Source organism: Theobroma umbraticum, unplaced genomic scaffold (genome assembly GCF_002168275.2).
Source record: "Theobroma umbraticum cultivar Fairchild unplaced genomic scaffold, ASM216827v3 scaffold_86.0, whole genome shotgun sequence".
Lineage (NCBI taxonomy): Eukaryota > Viridiplantae > Streptophyta > Magnoliopsida > Malvales > Malvaceae > Theobroma > Theobroma umbraticum.
In genome coordinates, this window is record NW_018397263.1 from 2,071,435 (window position 1) to 2,095,648 (window position 24,214).

Here is a 24,214-nt window from a genome sequence, read left to right on the forward strand (position 1 = left end):
TTGAACCGAACTCCCTACCATCATAGGATTACTCGTTCTAGAAAATTTTTTTTGCCCTTTTAATGGAAACCCATAGCAAGCAAGTTTTCTTGTAAGTAAACTCTTTTTTGGTAAAGATAGTTAAAGAGCTAAAGTGGTGAGAAATTTATTAACTCTTGATCCAATTACAATCCCAACATCTCAAGCCTCTTAACTCTTTTCAGCCAAAAAGAAAAAAGGAAATTACTTTGTTTCATCTTCAATGCTGTCTAAGCTTAACATATCTATAAATAGCATGTTTTGCCAATATGTAAGAATCAGCCTGTTGATATCAATGAAAAGGATGTAAAATTAACATAAAATCAGTGCATGGTGGCCAATTGGTGAATATGGTATTTATGGGGAAAAAAATTCATTAATGTAATTTTGTACTCATTTAAATTTAACAAATATAGTGTATTGAATATATTTGTGATATTAAATTCGAATATAAAGTTTTTATCTCTTTTCAAAATTTTATATTATTAAATAAAAATATTAATTTTTAAAATTAATAATTTATCAGACATTTAACGTAAAATTAGAAAAAAAAAACATAAATAGAACATCAAACGACAACAGGAGAAGGGGAAGAATTTATGTTCATTTGATTTCAATTTTTAACATGTGATTGAAAGAAGCATTAATCAACTGGTTTCTTTAAGAAGCAAAAGAAAAATGCAGAAACATGCAAAGTTTTAATGAGGGGACACTAGCAGGCTTTATGATTAAATAACCTTAAAGTCTAAAGCGGGTGGTTCATCAGGGCCGTCCAAAACCTATGAAAGTACATCCAGATGAGCGACACGTGTTGGATGAGGGTGGTGGGGGGGTCGGTTTTCTCTGGCAACAGTCGCTAAGCCTAGGCTAGCTAGTGCTAGTCTAGTCACCACTCGATTACCAGCTTTGAAACCTTCTTTCTTTTTTTTTTTGGTGTCCCCTTCATTATTATCTCACCCGATCTCCCACCAGCCTGAAGTAGAACCCTCTCCTCTCTTCTCTTTCATTCATTATCAAAACTTTAGCTCTACCTAAACCAATAAGAACCATCTAGTACTGGTACTATCAATTATACCCATGCAAAAGCAAAATGATTTTGTGGGTTGGTGTTAGCACCCTTTGGTTTTTCTCCCTTTGATATGAGTTTGGAGTAATTAAGAAAGGGCTGATGGAGTGGATAAAGGAAAAGAGAGGAGGAAGTTAAACTTAAATTAACTATTGTTACTACTATTTTCCATTTTTTGGTGAAAACATAAACTATTTATGAAAGCGTGTTAGTTCATCACAGTTGTGTATATAAAACAGAACGATGATTACTACCTAGTACCAAATCCCACCATTTCCATTTTGGATTAAGAAGGAAATTTTATGGGTTTGGAATACTACTACTAAAAGAATTTGTTGTTTGGCCATTTAACTGGAAGGTTGGCTAGCCGAATATTTATCATTGTTTTAAATTTTAATATATTTTATATGAAAAATTTAAAATTTTTTATAATATATATTTAATGTTTTTTAATAGGATAAAAAAAATAAAACATAAAAAATAATTTTAAATAATATAAAATAAAAGTATTAGATGTTTAAAAACGTTATTTAGGATGTACTAAAAAGGAAAAATAGATAAAAAATAAAGGAGGTGTAACTATTTTATTTAGGAAAATCTTTGTCTTTTAATATTCAATTTTGATGTGTATATGCCTACCTTTACATTGCAAACAAAATTATTAAGAAAAAAGAGGAAGGAAGGGAGTGAGAGTGAGAGAGAGAGACATAGAATGGAGGGGGTTTTAAATATAATTTAAAGAAAAAAAAAAGAAAAATGATCCAAAATGGCAAAACAGCAGCTACTTGTTCCCTCATACGTCTCATCTTTACCTTTTGAGGGACCCTCCCCTACCCCTCCGACCCTCGGCCCCCTCCCCGCTTTTCTCTCTCTTGCTCATTGTTGTTTCCTCCCTCTCTCCTTTACAGTCACAAACCTCCAAACCCTCCAGCCAACAAACAAATGCTCCCTCTCACTTTGTCTTGATTATCTCCTTCCTTCCCTTCCCGCAACTCACCCACCCAGCCTCTCTTCTTCGTCTTTTTATACTTTCAAGTTCTTCTTTGTTTTCCATTTCAGTTTTTGTTTTCTTTTTTGGGAACTTAGTTACGATGCTGGATCTTAACTTGAGTGTTATTCTGGGTGGTGATGATTCAGTTGGGATGGCGGGAGAGGCGCTTCCAGACTTTTCTGGTTATAATAATAAGCAAATGGAAAGTTCCGGGAGCTTCGATTCTTCCATCGTCAACGCCGACACTACCACCACTACCGGCGACGATGACTCATCCTCTAACGCCGCTGCCGCCGACACGTTCGCTTACTCCTTCGGCATCCTGAAAACCACCGAGGAAACGGAGAACAACCACAGGACCATCCCGCTTTTCCCGGTCAACGTCGAGGGAGGTGGCGGGAAGTCAACGGGATCGTCGCAGAAGGAATGGCTGGATCTCGGTAAGTCCCGGGAAGCTTCGGAGCAACACTGTGGAGCCGCGGAGCGGAGGCTCGTAGCTCAGCAACAACAGCAGGTTCAGTTAAAGCCGCAAGTGAAGAAGAGTCGACGTGGGCCCCGCTCCAGAAGTTCTCAATATCGTGGCGTCACGTTTTATCGTAGAACCGGGCGATGGGAGTCTCATATTTGGTTAGCTCTTTTACATTTTTATCAGTATCTTAACCAATCCTTGATTATTGCTAGTTAATTTTGCTTAACTGTAGTATTTAAAACTTGTTTTTCTTCCTCTGTTTTCTCATTGGCTGTTTTGCCTTTTCGTTTAATTTAATGCAGGGATTGTGGGAAACAAGTGTACTTGGGTGAGGAGCATTTAGTCCTTGATCCTTCTTTTGTTTCTTTTTCCTTTTCAAGAGGCTTAAAAACTGTGGGTTTTTAATCATAATCTGTGAAAATCTGGCTGTTTTTTACTTTCTACAGGGGGTTTTGACACAGCGCATGCTGCAGCAAGGTACAATTTCTCATAAGGATCAAGGTTATTTTTGGAATATATGCTGAAATTTTCGGGGTTATTATTATTTATTTATTTATGTATTTCTTTTTTAAAATTTTTGTGGGGTGACAGGGCATATGATCGAGCAGCGATCAAGTTCCGTGGAATTGATGCGGATATTAATTTTAATGTTACTGATTATGAAGAAGATATTAAGCAGGTTGGGATTTGATTTGTTTAATATAATTTGTGCTTCCTGAAAAATGATACAATGAATTAATTTAAAGAGATTTTTGGTTCTGTAGATGAGTAATTTTACCAAGGAAGAATTTGTGCATATCCTGCGAAGGCAGAGCACTGGTTTTTCAAGAGGAAGTTCCAAATACAGGGGAGTTACATTGCACAAATGCGGCCGATGGGAAGCTCGAATGGGCCAATTTCTTGGCAAGAAGTGAGTACCCTTTGGCTAGTTTATGACTGTTAATTCTATCTTTCTGTTTGTTGTATTTAGTTATATTAATTTTTAACCTGTTTAATTTTGTTATATCTAAAATGGTAAAAGATGGCTTGCATATGTTGTTTTAAAATAGTGAAAGTAAACTAGGATGTTGAATCATAAATGAATTGGGTCACGGTAACATCTGGAAATTTTGATTTTTATTGGGTTAGTATACATTCCTTTCCTGCAGGTATATATATCTTGGGCTATTCGATAGCGAGATAGAAGCAGCAAGGTCCTTAAGATCATAAATTCAATCTCCCTTGTAATACTATCAATTAATTGATTTCCCAGCCAGCTTGACTTCCAATTCTCCTTATCTGTGTTTTGATTCTTTGAAAATCAGGGCTTATGACAAGGCTGCCATAAAATGTAATGGAAGAGAAGCGGTTACCAACTTTGAGGCTAGCACATATGAGGGGGAGCTAATCTCAGGATCTGAAAATGGAGGTAATATTTGTTTTTAGGAATCTGTCATGTGAATATGTTTATAAACAATTCTTTGAGTGTCAGTGTACAGTGAATTCTCAACCCTCTTGTTACAGGCCGGAATCAAGGTCTTGACCTGAACTTGGGCATTGCACCCCCATACACATCTGATCCCCTAAAGGAGAATAACAATTCAGACAACTTTGCTTTCCAGCGTGGCTGGGATGGCCTGCCAGTTGAGACAGGAGCAAGGGTAATGTCAATCATAATTTCAAAATTACCCACGGGATTAATTCAGCTCTCTGATTGTAGAAGGCACTTAGTTGCTTAAAAAGCTTATATTCTTCCTTTTCAGATTGACAACTCTGTTCCGGCAACAATGAGGGTTCAACCTAGTCTTGGCCAGGAAATGGCATTCAAGCACCTTCAAAACTGGAATGGTGCAAATCCGAGTTTCTTTCCTGTTTATAGGGTAAGCTCCACGTTTCTGTGGTTAGTCTCTGAAATTGTTTGATCATAAACGTGAATTTTGCTTTGAATATAGTGGGTTCTTTCATTCTTTGGCCAAATTTGATTTTTGAACATTTTACAATGCTACTGATTGCTGAATAATACACTTCATTCTATTCTTTACTCTTCTTCCACCTTACATAATTTCCACTGGCAATGAACTATTATGAAAATGGAAGTGATAAGTTTGAAGCAAAACTAATTCTAACCTGTAGAAGAGGTTATTGTAGTAATCTAAACAACAATCTGGTGTTGTAGGTTTAATTATCAATGATAGTGTTTTCTTATTTCCGTTTGACAATGAATGATGTATATGATAATTTTAGGATTTACTGTCCTTTTCTGTTTGCAGGAAAGAGCAATAGAGAAGAGGATGGAAGGAGATTATGCACCAAACTGGGCATGGCAATTCCAAGGCCTTTATGGTGGGGCAAATCCAGTGCCACTCTTCCCTACTGCAGCATCATCAGGATTCTCGTCTTCAACAATTACTACCCCATTAGCTGCTGCTGGCCAACTTCGCATTCCTAACACAACATTCCTCCACCACCACCATTTCCCTCCGGCCATCACAAACCCTAACATCTCCCATTTCTACTGCCGGAGCTGAGTAAGGTAGAATATGGCCACCATCTCATATCTTCTCTACCGAATGGATAGAGTTTGGGTAGGCAATCAATGAAAATATTAGAAGGGGTTACAGGCTTACTGAAATTGATATAATGGAAGGCGGTGCATAAAAGGGCAAATCAATTGATCGAGTTCATCATCGCATGTAAAAGCCTCATCAAACTGGTGCATTTGGTTTGATGATCATGATCAAAATTTGGGTCGATTTGAGCCTTGGTTGAATGGAATTACTGTTATAGTTCCAAACCTTTGTTTCCGTCATCAATTTTGTGGCCGGCAAGATATTTTCAGGCTTTAGAGTACAGTAGGCAGTGAGGGAAAGGAAGATGTTAAAGGCCCTTAGCATCATTTGTTTCTCAATGTTCCGTCCTAACTAAAGGAGATCGTGAAGGAAACACATAGTACAATAAAAATTCAGTTTTCACAGAAGCTTTGATGGCATGAAACCGCCAATGTTTATCCAATCATAATCCCCAAAATGATAATAATTGGTTAAAACTCAACAACCCCATTAACAATTTAACCCAGCCTTCATATACTTCGGTGAAAATGGCGTGTTCTTTGTTTATATTAAGACAAAGGATCTAATCATGGATTGTTCCCGCCAGCTGGTCAAGCTGGGGAAAGACAAGAAAAAGGGGAAATCTCTGACTGAAAATATTTACTGGCACTTCATTTTGGACTTTTGTGAGCCAAAAGTAGTAAAGAATAAAGAAGAACAACATAAATAAGATTTCCGCATTCCTCGGCTTTGCTCAAGGATAGTACACCTGCAACTGCAAAAGGAAAATGGTAATCTCTGTATCATGAGCAGCGTGAAAAGCCTGGTGTGTATTATACCTTTGCATGTAAAAATCTAAGAAATAGTTGGAGTTTGGAAGCTTTGATTATTCCAGGCTATCAAGTTCCGTTTCTCTCCCCTTCCTTATCCCAGTTCCAGGCTGCTTCTCTCATCTCTCTCAAATTTTGTCTGTCAGTCAGGCTTCACAACGGCTCTTCTGTGCCTTCCCTCTTCATCGTCTTTCTTACTGTGGGTTTGTCGTTGGGCTCTACGCCAACCTGGATTTAAGGCCTTGGCCCTTGGCTATTGTCCAGGGTTCAAGGGTTCAGTCTATTAACCATCGGGTTTTCATAGGGTGCCAAATTCCATTAGGCCGTTTCCACATTGGATGTTAGCTTCGCCCCAACCCTTGTAGACAATGCCATTCAATGCTCCCCTCCTCACCCCATTTTGTCTAGGATTTTAATGCATGTGCTATGGGAGCAAAGGTTACCCTCCACGGAACCCACCCTTCTGCTTAGGAAAGTCATGCATGATTAACTCATAGAGAAATATATTATATTTTTCATTTTTCTCCAATTTTTTTGTTCTTTTTTTACCTTTACGAAATTTTATAAATATTAACGACATCAGTATAGATATTTAAAAAAGAAACATAAATTTTAAGACATCCGAAACAAATAAATGAACCGACAAAAAATTTGTACGATAATATTGAAGTATTAATATTTTTAAAGATTGTTTTGACTGATTAATGATTATGTACTGGTGTGAATTTGTAACTTATATATAGTATAACACAACATAATAATTTGTTTATAATAAAGTTTATATATATTAACCAAGAATAGAACATGTTAATTAGTTCTAAATTACTCCCATCTCCTTTTTCCTAAATAATGTGTGTTTAGTCATTGCATAAAACCCTATATTTAGTAGTACAGCTGAAAGAAATCGGTACATATAGCTAAATGTTACCTGAAACAGGGAGAAGCTGTCTCCTTATCTTTCAGTGACAGTGACTCTGCCACTTTAAACTAAACATTCATTAATGTTTATATCCACTTATCTTTCCTTTCTTAATTGGGCCTTTGCATCAAATTAATGCTCTTTGATTGTTTTGTTTTCTTTTTCGTATTTGGAATGGGGAATAGAGGGAACAAGCTGTGAAAATGAGCCATCACACCACATAGATACATCTGCCAGCAATCTCTTTGTCATTTAGTTTTCTAGAGACAAGCAGTTGTCTGTATATTATTGTTTGAGAGAAATAGATTAATCATAGGTTTGGTCCATTTCTTTTCATTTCATTTCAATTTCCAGGATGCATCCCTGAAAACCTACTTGGTAGACGGGAACTCAGGATGTAGGACGGTTAACAACTAGAAGTTCAAAGCACGGATATTGTTTTGGAAAATTTCCATGCATATCCAAGCTGATATTTTGGTCTGCCGTCTGGGCCACTGCACCACCCTGTACTGTCAGGAGGGGAGAATGCACAGCTTTCACCGTCCTCCAAGGCATCAACATGACCCACGTGGTCCACACTGTTTTGGCAGCTAGAACAACAGGGCTATTTCTGCCTAACTCTTTTATAAAACTTTCGTTTTTCTGTTTGTTCGCGTCATTGGCAGTGCAGTAAAAGGACCAAAAATCAATACTAGTAGGTGTCTAGGGCATAGTGTGCAAGGCCATAGTATTACTCCCGCTGTAGATTAAAACGCTGAAACATGGAAATTCCTGGTTTTAGGCCTTGGGTTTGGCTGATATTGTGAAGGGGTAGGGTCTGCCAGCAGTAACTGCCCCTTAGTTTTAGGTTTGGAACTTGGCGGAGGAAAATATCATAATTGCACTTTCTAGGGTTTCCACGTGCTGTGGGGTAACCAGTAGAATGCCTCTGCTAAGGTTTTTCTTGCTTTGCTGCTTTAGTTGGTCTTTAAACTTTTACGTACTCCTATATAAACCTTCAAAGATTTATTTATTTATTTATTATGGATGTGATGACTGTTAGTGAATGGCTTGAATATTTTAACACACGGTTAATCTTCTCAAAGATTAATTGTCTCTTTAAACGAATCGAAAAGTTGGGTTTAAGATAATCAGAAGCTAAATTATGAGTTAATCACTTAGATTTAAGAACAATAAGCAATGCACCTTTAACTGCACATTCACCTTTTAAATTAGTAGCTGTACTAGTGGCAGATCTGGGTGAAAAATTAATGCAAGGATGAATTCTTCTTCTTTCTGTTCTATTGCATATTGAGTTTTCCTTTACTGATACTAAAAATAAAGGCCAACATGCTTTTGAGAAGCATTACTCCAGAGTCCTGATCAACGAATTGCTGTAGCTGTATAGATTATAGTACCAAGAATTTTTTATTCCCTAGAACAAGTCTTGTATTCTATAAATACAATGGAGGAGCCCATGCCACCAGCTTGTATGTTCTCCACGTTTCTTTTTTTTCCTTTCCATTATTCCTCTTCTTCTCTCCAGGAGAAGAGAGAAAGAAGGGGGCAACAGTGATAGGCCCCTTGATTTTGTTTTTCTCTTTTCCTTCCTGAAAATTGATAGTACACACAATTTGAGGTTCAAATGGCACTTATGTAATTACCCGAACTCAACTCAGATGTAAGTGTTGGATACGAGTATCAATGCATTCATATGAGTACGTTGCTTTTCCCTTGCTTTACTACTAAATCAACCAAGCACCATCATAAAAGATTCAGGGGGTAAAGTTTGGCATCAAAAAAGTAGTAACCATATTTGCGGAGTACGTGCATGAACATGCAGGTTCATAACAGGAATATTGAGGGGGTGAGAGCAATAGAATGTGGAGAAAGCCTGAAACGTACAGATACGGCCCCGGCAGTATTAAACCTCTCATTGGATACTTTAGAGTACTGGCTTGGAAACGTCGTTGTCAAGCTGGGCCCCTTTGCATTCCTGCTTTCAACTGTGTATCTGTGAGTTTTATTTTTATTTTTTGTGCCTTCATATTTGAAGGGGCAGCTACAAGTACCAAATACATTTCTGACTGCGTTACTGTAGTGGGAATGAAGACGACCTGGCTAGTAGTCCTGGTACTTCTTTTGTCTTCTACATCGTGATTCATGAGCTTTTGCCAATCGTACTGTTTTGGCACTTCAAAGCAAGAAATGAAACAAAGAGGTGTTTGATTGTTTGGCAATTGGCATTTGCTGGGGAGGAAGGACGATGGGACGGGTGCAAGGGAACTTGAAACGACATTGACAAGGCCGAAATAGTGCTGTGCATGACTTCGACGGTGATTCATGATTTTTTTTTGGCAATGATTTTGAAAGTAGACCTTTTTCCTGGGTCAGGTTAGCCCTACACATGACTTGAAGAACTTACGTACTTGTCCAAGCCTGACCCGACCATTAAATTCGAACAAGATTTCTTGTCCAAACCCGTCCCTATTTTGGAGGAATGGAAAGAAAGCCCAGACCCGCTACATGAATAACAAATTGATTTAATATAATCTTTATTTCTCAAATAAACATATGAAAATTATTTTCAAAAATAAATTAAACGACAAAGTGATATAAATCACATAAGGTATCAAATTTCTTCCTAGTATACAAAAAAGATTTATAACATTTAAATCGGGGCAGCTGCCGCCGTTGCCTCCATTTGTAAACCCCTCTCTGTGCGCACCTCTCTGTGTGCACTAGACATCAATCCCATGCCGTTGAGACCGGTGTTCTGATCCAGCTTTAACTGGAAATGAGGCGCAAGTTGGGACTAAGGCGTACCTACACGTGCATCTGAGCTAAATGAAGAGATGTTAAGTTGAAACATACCCCACAGGGTTAAGTTTGAGAGCTGGTTTGTCGTCCTGCAGGTCTGCCTCTGACCAAGGCACAACTAAACTCCACGCACGGCAAGCTCCAGGTTCCCTCTGTTAGCACAAAATAATTGATCTGTTAGCTCCGGACGGTTTTACAACTGACTGAAGAAAACAGATATTCTTCTTACCTAAACAGATGTCGGCAAATGCAAGGAACGTGAACTTATGACAAAAGGGGAAGCTGATTACCACCAAGTCATCCAATTTGTCCGACGTTTTCTGCATTTGAGTATAGAATAGCAAACTACACTCTACTACTCACATGGCAAAGCCTCTGTTGTATAGATTGCAGGAGCTGGACACTTGACACTTCATATCCTCATAACTAGGTGTAAGTTTGTTAAATCCCAAGCCCCCATTCTTTAGTAATTCTGGCAGTCTCAGATCATTAAAACTCCTACCCTCATTCCAGCTACCCCCATGGCCATTTGACATATGAGCATTTCTCAACTGTTGGATTGTTGATTGTGGGAATGAAAAAGGATTATATGCTGGAGATTGATCCAGTAGCATGGGTGACCTGGTGTAAGTATCATCGGACTGAAAGATTCTATTCCTTGAGTGGTCTTGGAGTGCCTGGTTCTGATGTGAACAAAGAGATTGTTGCATCAGCAGCCTTGCATCATGGTCAAAGCTGCTATGGCGTGGAGCTGAAGTCCTTGTGTCAGAGCCTGGGTTACGGTCAAAACTGCTGTGGTGTGGCGCTGAAGTCCTTGTGTCAAAGCCTGATTTATTCAACCCCATAGCCAAAACCCCTTTACCAACTTCAAGTATTGCAGGGTCAAGGAATTCAACATCTCCAGAGCCATCAATACTATTAATTTGTGCTACAGAAGTTTGGAGCAAATGACTTGCTGGATGGAAAAGAGAACAGTTAAGAGTCCGCCAAAATAGAAAAGAAAATAAATGTTGAAAAAACACAAACCAGCACTGTCAAGAGCCAAGTTCATTCTTGCAGAAGTCGAAAACCCCGGAGGAGGTGTCCTACTTGGAACTGGAAATCCAGGTGGGATTGAAGCTGGAGATTTTGAGACTGTGCAAATGAAAGAAAGAACATCAATGAAATAGTTAGACGTAAAATAGAAATACACGTCATGTATAGACACTATGATGAACAAGTGAAAACTTATTAATTATAAATCCACTAGATCACCATCATCACAAAACATTAGTGCTAAGATGACTTGTCATCTTACATATCAGAACATTAAAACTAGAGAGACCGATAGAACAAAAAGAGGAGCAGACATTCGCCCTTCCAACGTAACACCCCCATCCTCCAAACCGCCAATTACCTCCCAAAAGAAAGGTGATACATTAAATAGAACTCACCAGAAAGCTTAGAAGACACAATAGTATGATTGTTGAGCAGATTATTGGACTCCTCATAAAAATTGAATGAATAAGGTTTCTGGTATTTATCAATGCAAAGATCATTGATTGCATTAAAATCATGATGCGCAGAACATTTATTCGAGTCCATCATACTGCCAAGCGAATCATCCCAATAAGATGCTTGATTACTAAAATCATCTTGTCTGGCAAAAGAAAATCTAGACTGATTGTTATCAGTTACTTTTCGCAAATTTGGTGGTTTAACAGAAGCACGCTGTTCCTTAGTTTCTCTCAACAACTTAGCTAAACTGTCTGGTGAAGTCAATGAATCTTCCCATGGATCCAGCTCCATAGATAGGATTTTTGAGATTATGCTGTCTTCTCCTACGTCTGGAGTGTAGTTCTCAACACTAGCTATATCATTAATACATTTTCCATTCCCTGATCCAGACATATTAGAATAGTCAAAGCTCCCATCCAAGTCAGCAAAGCAACCATCTATGTAATTATGGAACCCATTGGATGAGACTAGGTTCTCATAGGTCAATGGAAAAGAAACCTCATCATGCATGGGTAATATTCCGGAATGAACAAGATCAGGTTGATGTTTAATCTCGCCTTGCCGCCAAGTGTTATAGCTTGACTTACTCAAATTCTGTTGCAAAGAAATTGAACAAGATGCAGAAGGCAGATTGCAGATGTCTTCTAGACCCTTCAGTTGCTGCTCATCAAAATCTCGTAAGTCCTCAGTAGTCATAGATTTACTATGCACTGGTAAGCTTGGGGCATTAACATTCCGCTCATTAGTTTCCTCCTGAAAACTAGGACATCTAGGCAAACTACACGAAGGAGTAGGAACAGAACTGTTAGTAACAACAGGAACAGACTCATTTTTAGTGTGGCTCAAGGTGCAGATTGAAGATAAATCTTGAAAATCCTGATCAGCATTAAAACTTTCATCAACTGAACCAGATGAATGGGATGACTTGCAGCAGTAGTTTATAGAGCTTTCAATGTTAGTTGGTGCTGCAATATCCATGCCCTTTGAAGCTGATGTGTCAGGTAAGTGGTCCCTACAAGTTACGGGGGCAGACATGATATTTGTCAGAGTGTCCACTTTTCTATTTTGGTAATTGCCATCAGGATACTCTTCAGAAAACTCCAGAGAATCTGTTCTACAATTAGGATGTATTTCACTGCTTTCTTCAGCTGTCACAGTTCTCCTAACATCATGAGTAGATGTTTTGGGGCTTACAACTTCTGAAGCAACATGGGGACCAGCATATGCATCAGGCTTTTTATTTAAAAGTGTGCTTGAACCAGACATATTCGGAACTGGTGACAAACTAGCAGAGACACGCATGACCCTGATACACGAAAGGCAAAATAAGTAAGCACTCATAACATGAACATCACACCAGGATGGCACAGATCAAATTTCAAATACCATGAGGCTGCTGCAGGTAGTACAGTAGAATTTCCAGTTCCAGTGCCACCATCCACACAAGATTCCCTACTCTGGTTTCCGATAAACGGATAGAAAGAGGTAAAGTTGATTAAAAACACACTGCATAGATACTAATTCATAAGTATGCATCATTACATATTTAGTACATATACTAATGACCTCAGCTCCTGAATCACATTATCTTATAAGGCACCACTCTATTTAATTATCTATGTTAAAATTATTTTCCAAAAATCCAACACAATAAAAAGAAACAAAATATACCATTTGGGACTGGGATGGAAGGATGTGGAACATATTATATGGAATCTTACATTTGAATCAGTTTTGGCAACAGGTTTGGCTGATGATGATATGCTGCTACCGATGCACTCAGCCACTGGGGAAGGTAAAACATTCCCTGAACGCCGATGCAAATTATTTGAGGCACCAATAGTTTGTTGCATTCTACTCCTTTATAACCATAACGAATTGATTCAGGTCAATATAAAGCTATTAATAGAAAGCATAAAAGCTCCTGACTCAGCAGGCTAATCGAAAATTGCATCACATACTCAAATGTAAAATGTGTCCACTTACAAAGGTCCTTAATTATAAAGAATGCGCATAGACCTTCTTTTAAAATTATAATGATTAATATTTTCTAATTATGATATAAACAAAAGTCGCATGAAAAAACACTTGATGACATTATAGAATTATACAATCTACTAGTAAGAAATTACAAGAAAATATCAAATCATTACATGATCAAGGTTCGAGGCACGATTTCAAATGATCTAGACAGGATAAATAGGAACAGTTTAAGTTACTTATGCACATTCTAACATGCATAGTGCCTAAACATGCAAACAAGGGCACATGTGCACTGAGGCAAATATCGGTAACAGTGCATATACCTTGGAAAAGGCTGAAACCATTTCATCCTTAGAAAAATGCACACAAGCACTGAGTTAGGCAAATATTAATTAAAGAGCATATACCTTGAAAAGGCTGAAACTATTTCATCCTTGGTAAAACTATCTTCTTGAGAGCCATAATCATGCAAATACAAACAATCTGGAATGTTGCAAGGCTGGACCAATAAAGCATTCATCAGATTGACAAGCAAAATAAATTCTGTTATTTCTTAGTGAAGAGAAACTTCAACAGGAGATGAATAATATGATTACTTACCACATTTCTCAACCATGCATGGCAATATTTGGTGGTTCCAAAACATGCTCTGCAAACAACTTTAGCTAGTCATCATCTAGTAATAGAAAAATAACACATGAAAAGACAAACAAACTTACCTCAATGATCTACCTTCTAAGACAAAACTGTGCACAGATTGAATGCAACAAACTGCTTCCTCCTCCTTTGAGTATGTTACATACCTAACCAGTAAGCAATGAGGCATGTCTCATAAGCACGAAGAGCGAGACAAGGAACGAAGAGAAGGAGGACCAGACTTTGTTTAAAGATTTTTTGGAGAAATGGCTAACAAGCTTACACACAACAACTGTTGTTTGAAGAATGTTGAATAACACCATTTGCCGTTTTAGATATTGACACCTTCAGAACCTTTCCATACTGGCCAAAATATTCTCTTCGCTGAAGAAGCTGCTAGGAATGAGAAAATCTATCACTTAAGCACCTTTACTGACATCTTATCCAAAACTAAAAAATGATTAAAGAAAAAAATAACAGTGGCACAAAAGGCCTACGCATAAGCAAAAATAAGATGTACAATAATCTATAAGCTACCCACATCTTCATCTGCAAGGTCAAGTGGTAATCCAATTATGTACACTAGATTTCGTTTAATAACTCTGATGTTACTAAGATGCATCCTTCCTTCAGAAACTTTAGGCTTTGCCTTCTGTGATTTCTGTTTCCGTTCTGAATTGATTTCAGCAACCAACCTGTTCAGCAGATCCAATCCTCAACATCAAAACACAATTAAGCATACATCAAATAGTTAACTACCCAACAAATATAACAACCTTTCACAGTTTGCAGCCATTCCTACAATTTTTTCTTTGTCGTAAGTTGAACGACAGGCTGGGCAGCGACCTTCAGTGTTGTCCTTTTCAGCCATTTCCATTATGTGATGCCAGCACCAAACACATATCTGTAGAATGGGAAAACTCAGGAGTGTGAAACACAGTACAAATGAGAAATTAGAGTAACAGTTTTCCATTCCCCATGGTTCATCTATTGGGTAAAGAATAATGCTCAAACCTCATAGCCGCACTTGCATGGCTTCAATTGCTGATCAGTCAAATCCATTTCCTCAGCACATAGTGGGCATGTTTTTTCTCCCTTTTCACTCATGATTGCCCTAAAAAAAATCAGAAATTAGCAATAAAATTATGAATCAATAATGGTGCTTTCTCAGTCTCTAGAGACAATCATCTCATGTTCAAAAATGATGATGATACAAAGCGACTATTTCTTTTTGAAGCAGTAATTACAAACTAAATCCGTTGATAACAGGTTTGCAAGAATATTGCAATAGCAACACCCTGACTACAACATTCTAAGCAAGTAATAAGAGCAAAAACTAAACAAAAGCTAAGTAAGTTCACTTAAAGATTATAGCCTTTAGTTTTTATTTATTGTTTTTTAATTCAAAACCAACAAGCCAAAAAGTCAGCTTACTTTGAGCTAAGTTAAGTTTTTTTTTGCATTACTGATTCATCTTTCCTGTTTTCACCGCTAAAACATAAACCTTGTTTATTTTCCACTGTTTTCTCATCAACCAAACATCTCACATTTTCCAGAAAAAATACCTCATTTATCCACCAAAAAATATATTAGAGCCATAAATAGTGCAAACGAAACAATAACAATCTCAATGGAAACAACAAATGCCGTACAGAGACATTAAGAAAAATCGTTTATCAAACACCATAATAATAATTAAAAAAATGAAACAATAATTAAACAATCAAAACATTCTTGTCCATAAACAACAAATAAAACAGATAAATTAATTTAAAAAAATTGAAATAATCCAAATCGGGATCCCAAATACCGAAACTCAAAACCAGTCGAGTCTAAACGAAACTCAAAAACAACTTCTTTTTCTTTGTGTTGGTTTTGGTTCGGGTCGGATGATCCGAAAATCGAAATGGAGTGTATTCTTATTGTGTGGGACTTACAGTGTGGGATCGAAGAAAGGAGAGGAAATCTGTGGACAAAGGAAAGAGAAGAAGGAAGGAGCGAAGAGGAGAGGCTTCCACCTTTCGTTTTTGTTTTTTCCTCTTTTTTTTTTCCTTTTTGTTTGTTTTCTTTTTGAAGAGTGTAAGATACCACAGAGAAGTGAGAGAGAGAGAGAGAGAGAGAGGACAAAAGGATGGGTAAAGAGAAAAACTTTCTTAAAGGATGGGTGGCTTTTGTTAGGAGTTGGAATTGCCTGTTTGTTTCGTTCCGAGCGTTACGCTGAGCTGTCATTTTAAATAGGATAGGATTTGTCTTGTCTCGACAAACAAAAGGCCCGTTGGGTTTTGCAGTTAATTGCCTGTTGTTTGGGCTTTAATGGGCCCATTTCTGGCCCCCTCAAAACTAACGGTTAGTCCAGCTTTCTCAGAGTTTTCTGTCTTGGGCTTTTTGTAATTATCAGCGATTGATTGGGTTCAATTATTGTCTTCCTTGGAACAAAATTTTCACTGTCTTGACTTGTAGATGGATGATTCAAGTAATTTACACATAGTGTGAAGATTGGAGAGTTTTTTTCTTTTATATTCCTTCTGACGCAATATTTGTTTTCATAATTTTTATTATTCTAATTAATTAAACTTTACTATATATATTTAAAAAATTATTTCATTCAAAAATTTTAAAAAATAATGTTCATATTTTGATCAATTATAAATATAAAATAAGTGACAATATTATTAAGACAAAATAATAAACTTTAAATTATATATATTTCACTTTTAACTTATTAAAGGAGTTATTAGGAGAAAAAAGGTAAAATAAATTAACCTTCTTAAGTGTTAAAAATTTACGAACAAATTACATATTGAAACATGTGATAAATAACGTAACAAAATACATTATAAATAGATAATATAACAAATATCGTAAATAAATTATATGACAAATGATGTAAGAGGAGGTATTATAAATAAATTACATGATAAATGACATGTCAAAAGATATTATAAATAAAATATGTTATAAATGATATGATGAAATACGTTATAAATAAATATCATAATAAATAATTATAAAAAAAATATGACATTACACATCATAAATAAAATGATATTGTAAGAAGTTTTGCTACATTAATTTATATAATAGTTATGAGTACTTGTGTCTTACGATTAACATAACGTTGCATCTAGTATCGAGAAGACTCTAAAAGTGACGTATTTGATCTCGGGGTACCATCTTTTGCTTTTCTGCAAAGAAAAGAAATGTGACTGTTTGTAATTACTACAAGTACCTAACCTCTTTTTTTTTTTCTAAATTTAGTTTGTCCGAAAAACACGTGGCACCGAATAATCGGTCCTGGTACCACATTCCCCTTCTAGAGGCAAACATCATTGGTCCACGTAAACTTCTAGGCACCCGAACGATTAAAATAATCCAACGGTCCAAACTGAATGACCATAATCTTCTTGTCCGAAACGGCCCCTGCATGTATATCTAGTCGATTCGAGCACGCTCCGCAGCTGTTTACTAAAATCAGCATAGTTTTACTTAGAACCAGTTAAAGGTTTCTTTCGTTGTTACGTTTCGATCGTCGGGTTGATTATTGAACTAGAACCGTTGGCATGGCAAAGAAGTGCTATCCAACAATGAGCGAAGAGTATCAAAAAGTGGTGCAGAAATGTAAGAGAAAGCTTCGGGGACTTATTGCCGAGAAGCACTGTGCTCCCATCGCCCTCCGTTTAGCGTAATTAAGCTTTCATCTTTTCATCTTTCTCTTTATTATATTTATGCTTGTACTCTATTACATATGTATAGGTACGTTTTTTATATACTTTTTTTTTTTCGATTTGATGAGTTGTAGTGTTTGTGAAACAGATGGCACTCAGCTGGAACATTCGATGTGAACACTAAGACAGGAGGGCCATTCGGGACGATCAGGCATCCGGATGAGCTTGCCCATGATGCCAACAACGGTCTTGACATAGCTGTTAGGCTTTTGGAGCCCATTAAGGAGCAGTTTCCCATTTTGTCTTATGCAGATTTCTACCAGGTGATTGGTTGAATCTTTGTTAAAAGATCAAACTCCAATAAGTGTTTTCTTTTGCTTTAGTTCTTACTTATTAATTTTACTGACGTTTTGATTGACTTTGATGTGGTTGCTGGTTGAAGCTGGCTGGAGTTGTTGCTGTTGAAGTAACGGGAGGGCCTGAGATTCCTTTCCACCCTGGGAGACCGGTATGTGAATCTTCCATTTGTTAGTTTGCTCTATTGATCACCCCCATAGATCATTAAGTAATAGTCCTAAAGTTAATATAGTCGAGATGTTCTCAATCTCAAAACACCTTCAGTTTTAGTAGGATCAAGGGAACTAGTGTAAGAACAGGGGCTAGCTGGAAATTAGAGGAGGAGATTTCAGAATGCCATGACGATGTTTTACTATATATTTTAGCTGCTGAAATGGGCTTCGGATTTTCAATTAGTATGTCCCGTCACCATTTTGGTTGCTCCAACAGAATAGAACTAAATGACTGTTGTTATCAGAAGTGAGAACAGATGAGATGCTGTGACAAGTGCACGGGCTGTAGTCATGGCATTTGATTGGGGAAATGGAAAAAAAATGAATTCAAGGGTAGCTGGGAAACAAAGCGAGGAAGTGACTCAACCCTGTCTACCTAGCCATACCAAGACCGTAAATGGATGCGTGGAAGAGGAAACTGGATTTCGTAGTAAGCTACATTGATGCAACTGTCATGTTGCTTAGAATTGATCTTAAGGGCTAAGGCAGAGCAGGGAGTGGTCCAGATTCTGAAGTTTAGAGCAAGCCATGGTACCTGATGGTCCTGCATTCACATATGTGACTGACCTGTTTGCTCATAACTCATTCATCCTGTGCATAGATTTGAGAGGTTTTATTTATTTTTTTCATCTGAAACATCAATTATTCCTAGTTATAACCTAGTTATGTAACTTGATACTTATTTTCAGGACAAAACAGAACCACCTCCGGAGGGTCGTTTGCCAGAGGCCACCAAAAGTCAGTTTGTTCCAGTTCAAATCATTAAAAAAAGAAAAGAAAAAAGACCAATTGCAGGTGTCTGATTGTAAAGTGATGAGGTATCTAATCTTTAATTTGTTTTGATATATATAGGCTCGGATCATCTGAGAGATGTCTTTGGACACATGGGTCTTAGTGATAAAGACATAGTTGCCTTATCTGGTGGACATACACTGGTGAGCTGATGATCATTTGAATTACAGAGTGAAAATTATGATTCAGCAGTTCAAAGTTTAATATCTCATGTGTCATAAAGATTAATTTTCCGAGGTTGTGGATTTTTTTACAGGGCAGGTGCCATAAGGAGCGCTCTGGCTTTGAGGGACCCTGGACCAACAATCCTCTCATTTTTGACAACTCCTATTTCAAGTAAGACCTATTAATTAATTTTCCCAGGTTGGGTGGAATTTTTTACAGGGCAGGTGCCATGTTTAAACGTTGTTGGATGATAGAAGGAGACTGCTGGTGATTAACCAAATTGTTGATGTGAGTACTTATTGTTTGAACAACAGGGAACTTCTGAGTGGAGAGAAGGAAGGTCTTATCCTGTTGCCAACCGACAAAGCACTCTTGGAGGATCCTGTCTTCCGCCCTCTTGTTGAGAAATATGCTGCGGTGAGTATCATCATGTCTTTCCAGTTTGTTGTTATGAATCCAGTAGTTCTCTAGTCAATCAATTTACTCCCATTACATGATTCAAAAGTTTAAAATTATTGAGCTGTTGATCATGGTGTTCTGCCTTTAGGATGAGGATGCCTTCTTTGCTGACTATGCCGACTCTCATTTAAAGCTTTCAGAGCTTGGGTGAGTACGGGGGCAGGGAGATAAACCAAAGCCCCCTTTCATCCCCTAGAATTTTTCTTGCATTTCATATCTTCTCCTGCCTCCTGCGTAAGTTGAACAATTGGCTTTGACCTTGTTTTAGATTCGCGGATGCTGAGTAAGAGACTGCCAAAAGGAACATCAAGCTGTTGTCTGGGTTCTGATTTTGTCATGTTTAATTTTCAGACAAAACAGTACTATGACTATCGTTTATGAGTCCTAGTCGTTTGGATAAACACGTTGATGCAAAATTTGTGTTGTGGTTTTGCGGTTATGGTCCTGTCTCTGTAAGCATTTGGGACCAAGAATCGCTTCCGTTTGGTGTATGTTTAGTTTGAATGAATGTAGTAAGCTCCAGTGGGCCCTGCTAAGATTTCATGTTTGGGGAAAAATTATAAAATTTAAAATATAATAAAGATGAAATTATAAATTTTTTTAAAAAATAAAAAATTTATAAAATTTCAAAACTTTTAGAAGACAATGAAATTTGGATTTCAATTTGATTCATTTCAAATTCGAAATAAAATAATCCAAAAAAATCAAATCTATTCAAATATAAATCATCCAAGATTTTAATTTAAAATTATTTGATTTAAATCGGTTACTATAGTTTGATTTTTTATCTTTTAAATCTTAATTTAATTAAAATTATCAAATATAACACGAAGTGTTATTTTATTGTTTGGTGTATGTTGTAAGGTCCGCATATCAATTGCACTATTTTCAGGTTGTGTTTGGATCGGCTAAGTCCCTCTCTATACCACCTTAGTACTTATTTGATGCATGAAATCAAGTGTACGTAAAGGCAGAAGTCAAAAAAAAAAAAATCTATGAAATCCCCATTTTAATCGAATTTAAATCAATTTGAGCTTGAACCCATTTTGAATATAAACGATATTGTAAATTATCTGAAAAATTATTTTAAAATTATTTAAATTTAAATTTGGTATTATAATTTGATAGGTTAACTATTTAAATATTAATTTAATTAAAATTAATAAATATAACACAAACTATCATTTTTTAGTAACTTTTAAAAATAATTTTTTTTTCATATTTATCTTTTAAATATTAACTTAATTAAAAATCATAATTACAACCTGGACTACTAGTCTACGGGTAACTTTTAAAAATAATAAAAAATGTATAAAATCTTTTTGTGATCTAATATTTGTAACTTTTATTTAACTTTTGATTTGATTCAATATCTTTATTTTGACTGAGAAAAGAGAGAAAGAAAACAAATTCTTTTTATTATTAATTATAAATAAATCTACTTAATTAATTACTATATCAATTATATATTCAAATATTTGTCTTGTTAGTTAGTACATAATCTTCCTTTAAAAAATAATAGAGTTCAAATCCCTTTCACCCAAATATATATCAAATTTAAACCATCATATCATTTATTCCATTATAGTTTATTAATTATAGATAAAATATATTATATTAACTATTAATTACTTATATGGAGCTGAAAATTTTATTTATATAAAAATTTGTTAGCCGGTTCCTTTAATTAAGAAAAGCCCAAGACACACTGTCAGGTAGCAGAGGACCAAGCCCATGACCTTGATTAGCTAGAGTATTTTTATTCTTTTTATTTTGGATAAAATATCTCATATTTTTAAGTTTTAATTAAAATTTAAAAGAAATTCATTTATTTTTGAAATAGACACTTGACCTAAAAAATGTAAACATCCTTAATAGATATTATAAAAAAATTAAAATATTTTGTTTTTTTTATTAATTTTAACAATTTTTATTATATTTTTTTTATTAAAAAAAAAGCACTTATAAGCTCCCCAAGAAAAAAGCACTGATCTCCTTTGAGCTTTATTTTTTTAATTAATAAAAATTATATAATAATAAATTTTAAAATTAATAAAAAATAAATTTATTATTTTAATATTATCACATCATCACATTAACGAAAATATTAACTATTGATTAACAACTGTATTTATATATCAAATAAAAGATATATTTTTTGTAAATTTTAATTAAATTTTAAAAAATATATTTTTTATCTTTATATTTTAACAATATACTTCGTGATTAAGAATAGTGTCCATTGTGGATTTATCAAAAGACCCAGGCTGGAGCATTTGATTCCAGGCCGAACTCCAACGATCAAAAGAGAAAAAAGTGGAGGGCATTAAAAAACAAGGGCAGGTGAGGTATCTTTTTGTAAAGCTCGGACAAAGCTATCTTTGGTAAAAGGCAGGCACCTTAAAAACAATTTCATAAAGAAATGACACATCTTGCTCAAAGTCTGAAACAAAAGTGGAGGAGCCAAAACCCATCAAGCAGAATGCCAAGCTGGTGGAATTATGTATTATTGAATTCAATTTTCTCTCAGTCTAGTAAAAATTGTACACTTAATGCCTTTTTCAATGAAGTGGTTTAGTCAAATATCAAGGTCACTATCAGTGCCCCTAGGCATTAACAATTCCTCGGGGTCAATGGCAAATCCTTTTCTTTTGCGTTTAATTTTCTAACTGGCTTCACGCCGGTCAATACAATTGCTATAAAGAATGTAGATTGTTTGACTTTTTAATCTCGATGGTCATGCGAAACTCGTATGACATGAACTTACCCATGGTGACGTGAATATGATATTTTCAATATGTATTGATGATTTTTTCGGATTATTTTTTCACTTTTTTCTTTTTTTTTTAAACTTAAAAATAAATAAAGACAGCTTGATGGTTTTAGTTGGAATCAAATTCTTGATCCCCTTTATTTGCGTTTTTCCGATTCATGTTCCGGCAGCTACCTTTGCCTTGTTTAATACCTTGTAAAGCCCGTGCGATTTCCCTGAGGGAGACATTAGGTACTACCAATTTTGTGTTGTTTCAACTTTTAATCATATTGGCAATGAATAAATCAAGTTGAATTTCGAAGAATCATCTCGTGGCAATGATTCCCCTTATGAAAGAGCCTTTGGATAAGAATGGTCACCGTTCATGATTACAATGATTGAAGACTATGAAGTCAACGAAAATTTCCACTGTAATATTTGCTTGTATCGGAACCAGTAAATTCCGCTTATCTCGCCTGTGGTTTTGATCTGTTTCAAATGGTTTTATGTGATTTTTTTTATTTAACAATATAAGAATAATTTATGTTTTGATTGAAAATTAGATTGTAAATTTTATTTAGTAAAATTATCAAAATACATTCAATTCAAAATTAAGTTATTTATTCATATAAAATATTATTCTAACTTTATTAAATTAAATTAAGTTATTAGTATTTTCACGTTTATTCTATGTGAAATTAGGATATGACATTTAATTATTTAATTGCACATCGAATGGTCTAAAAGTTTTTAAATAATAATTATGTAAAAAAAAAAAAAAGCTAGGGAGAAAAGAATGACTAAGTTCAAGTTCAACCGTAGGCCAAATGTTGGAATAAATAAACGTGGTCTCCACTCTCGTAATCATTGGTGGAAGGTTGACGAGTTGACCTCTGATCAACGGTTGATAAGACTAACACCCCCCACTTGATTTCGATTAGCGGTCAATCCGGTTCAGACCATGGAAGTTTATGAATTATGACCCTTATTCCAGCGTGGATTTCTAAAGCTGGATACTAAGTTATAATTTAGGCCATGACTCTTTTTGTTGTCAGTCCAAGAATGGCTGCATTATTAAAAAGCAATAACTAGTTTTTATTTTGCCGAAACCCCTAAAGCTTTACAGTATTACTTTAGAGGCCCTTGGTTTCTGAAATTTCAGGATTGAACCCTTATTTTTGTTTTTTTGACAAATTTACCCTCTTACGCTTAGCATCAGTCATTGTTCTCAACAGTTTTTCTAAATTAAATGAGTTCAAAAATGATTATAATTTATAATATTACTTTTAGTTTATGAGCTTGTTTTCTTTATCACTAATTGTCCTTTCTTAATTGTATTGATCTGGACTAGACTCCACAACTTTTATACAAGAGGAGATTAATGGTAATGCAAAAGTATAATAAAGCTATAATGAACAGATTTATATTAGAATGCCAGTATAGGAGATGTCAAAGCAAAAGGTTAAAGAGTTTATAAATACTTGTGAATATGATATTTATAAAATAATTATAATTAATATATTAATTTATTATTAAATTTGATAAAAAAATATATTAAATAAAAACAAATTTTTAAAATAAAATTTTAACTAATCTTGAAGTATCTGCATAAATATTCTTTAATGAGATTTTAGGATCAAGATATAAGAATTTATTTTTTGAATTGATTACAGCAATTCTCCCTAAATACGGAGGCTTCATCTAAAAACGAAAGTTCCCCGCAGGGCTAGGAACTAGTAAAGCCCAACGCCATCTCTCAAGTACGCGTGAGAATACGCGCTCCTTGGCAGTAGTGTTTTCTTTTCCTTTGGTAGCGCTGTCCATGGTCATTGAATGCCAATATTATATGCAAACGGCATGTGATGGAAAATTATGTTTCGTTTGGAAAACAAGACAAGAAGAAAAGACAAATGAAGACTAGTTGATGACAAGTTGGCTTATCATTCTTCTCAATTCAGAGTTTGATTCCATATGATTTACTTATTTTATAATTAGGATATTAATTAATTAGTATAGTAAAATGATAAATATATAAATATATATCTTCTATTTATCTCTCAAAATATTAAATTTTTC

At 35.5% G+C, this 24,214-nt stretch overlaps 3 protein-coding genes across 4 annotated transcripts; 2 read left to right on the forward strand and 1 right to left on the reverse strand.

Moving 5' to 3' along the window:
• The first annotated feature begins 1,944 nt into the window (after window positions 1-1,944).
• LOC110420792 (APETALA2-like protein 3) lies at window positions 1,945-6,114 on the forward strand. Of its 2 annotated transcripts, XM_021434160.2 has the most exons (10): window positions 1,946-2,702; window positions 2,847-2,872; window positions 2,991-3,021; window positions 3,136-3,223; window positions 3,309-3,454; window positions 3,693-3,737; window positions 3,849-3,952; window positions 4,048-4,184; window positions 4,287-4,403; window positions 4,794-6,112. In XM_021434160.2, the coding sequence occupies exons 1-10, from the start codon at window positions 2,176-2,178 to the stop codon at window positions 5,049-5,051; spliced, it is 1,479 nt and encodes a 492-aa protein (XP_021289835.1). In that variant the 5' UTR covers window positions 1,946-2,175; the 3' UTR covers window positions 5,052-6,112. The 2 variants fall into 2 exon arrangements, with proteins under 2 accessions (XP_021289836.1, XP_021289835.1); XM_021434161.2 differs by lacking the exon at window positions 3,693-3,737 and having other exon boundaries at window positions 1,945-2,702; window positions 4,794-6,114.
• A 3,241-nt stretch (window positions 6,115-9,355) lies between these two features.
• LOC110420471 (uncharacterized) lies at window positions 9,356-15,806 on the reverse strand. Its single transcript, XM_021433794.2, has 14 exons — window positions 15,674-15,806; window positions 14,751-14,850; window positions 14,513-14,640; window positions 14,278-14,431; window positions 14,020-14,129; window positions 13,820-13,903; window positions 13,701-13,749; window positions 13,508-13,599; window positions 12,839-12,977; window positions 12,504-12,574; window positions 11,054-12,423; window positions 10,647-10,754; window positions 9,850-10,575; window positions 9,356-9,772 (listed from the first exon to the last, which is right to left on the reverse strand). Exons 2-13 carry the CDS (start codon window positions 14,841-14,843, stop codon window positions 9,980-9,982), a joined length of 2,994 nt encoding a protein of 997 aa, XP_021289469.1. The 5' UTR covers window positions 14,844-14,850; window positions 15,674-15,806; the 3' UTR covers window positions 9,356-9,772; window positions 9,850-9,979.
• Window positions 15,807-17,186: 1,380 nt separating this feature from the next.
• On the forward strand, window positions 17,187-19,944 carry APX2 (ascorbate peroxidase 2). Its single transcript, XM_021433554.2, has 9 exons — window positions 17,187-17,418; window positions 17,550-17,724; window positions 17,844-17,909; window positions 18,660-18,708; window positions 18,823-18,905; window positions 19,019-19,098; window positions 19,242-19,344; window positions 19,475-19,533; window positions 19,655-19,944. The coding sequence occupies exons 1-9, from the start codon at window positions 17,297-17,299 to the stop codon at window positions 19,671-19,673; spliced, it is 756 nt and encodes a 251-aa protein (XP_021289229.1). The 5' UTR covers window positions 17,187-17,296; the 3' UTR covers window positions 19,674-19,944.
• Window positions 19,945-24,214: the final 4,270 nt, after the last annotated feature.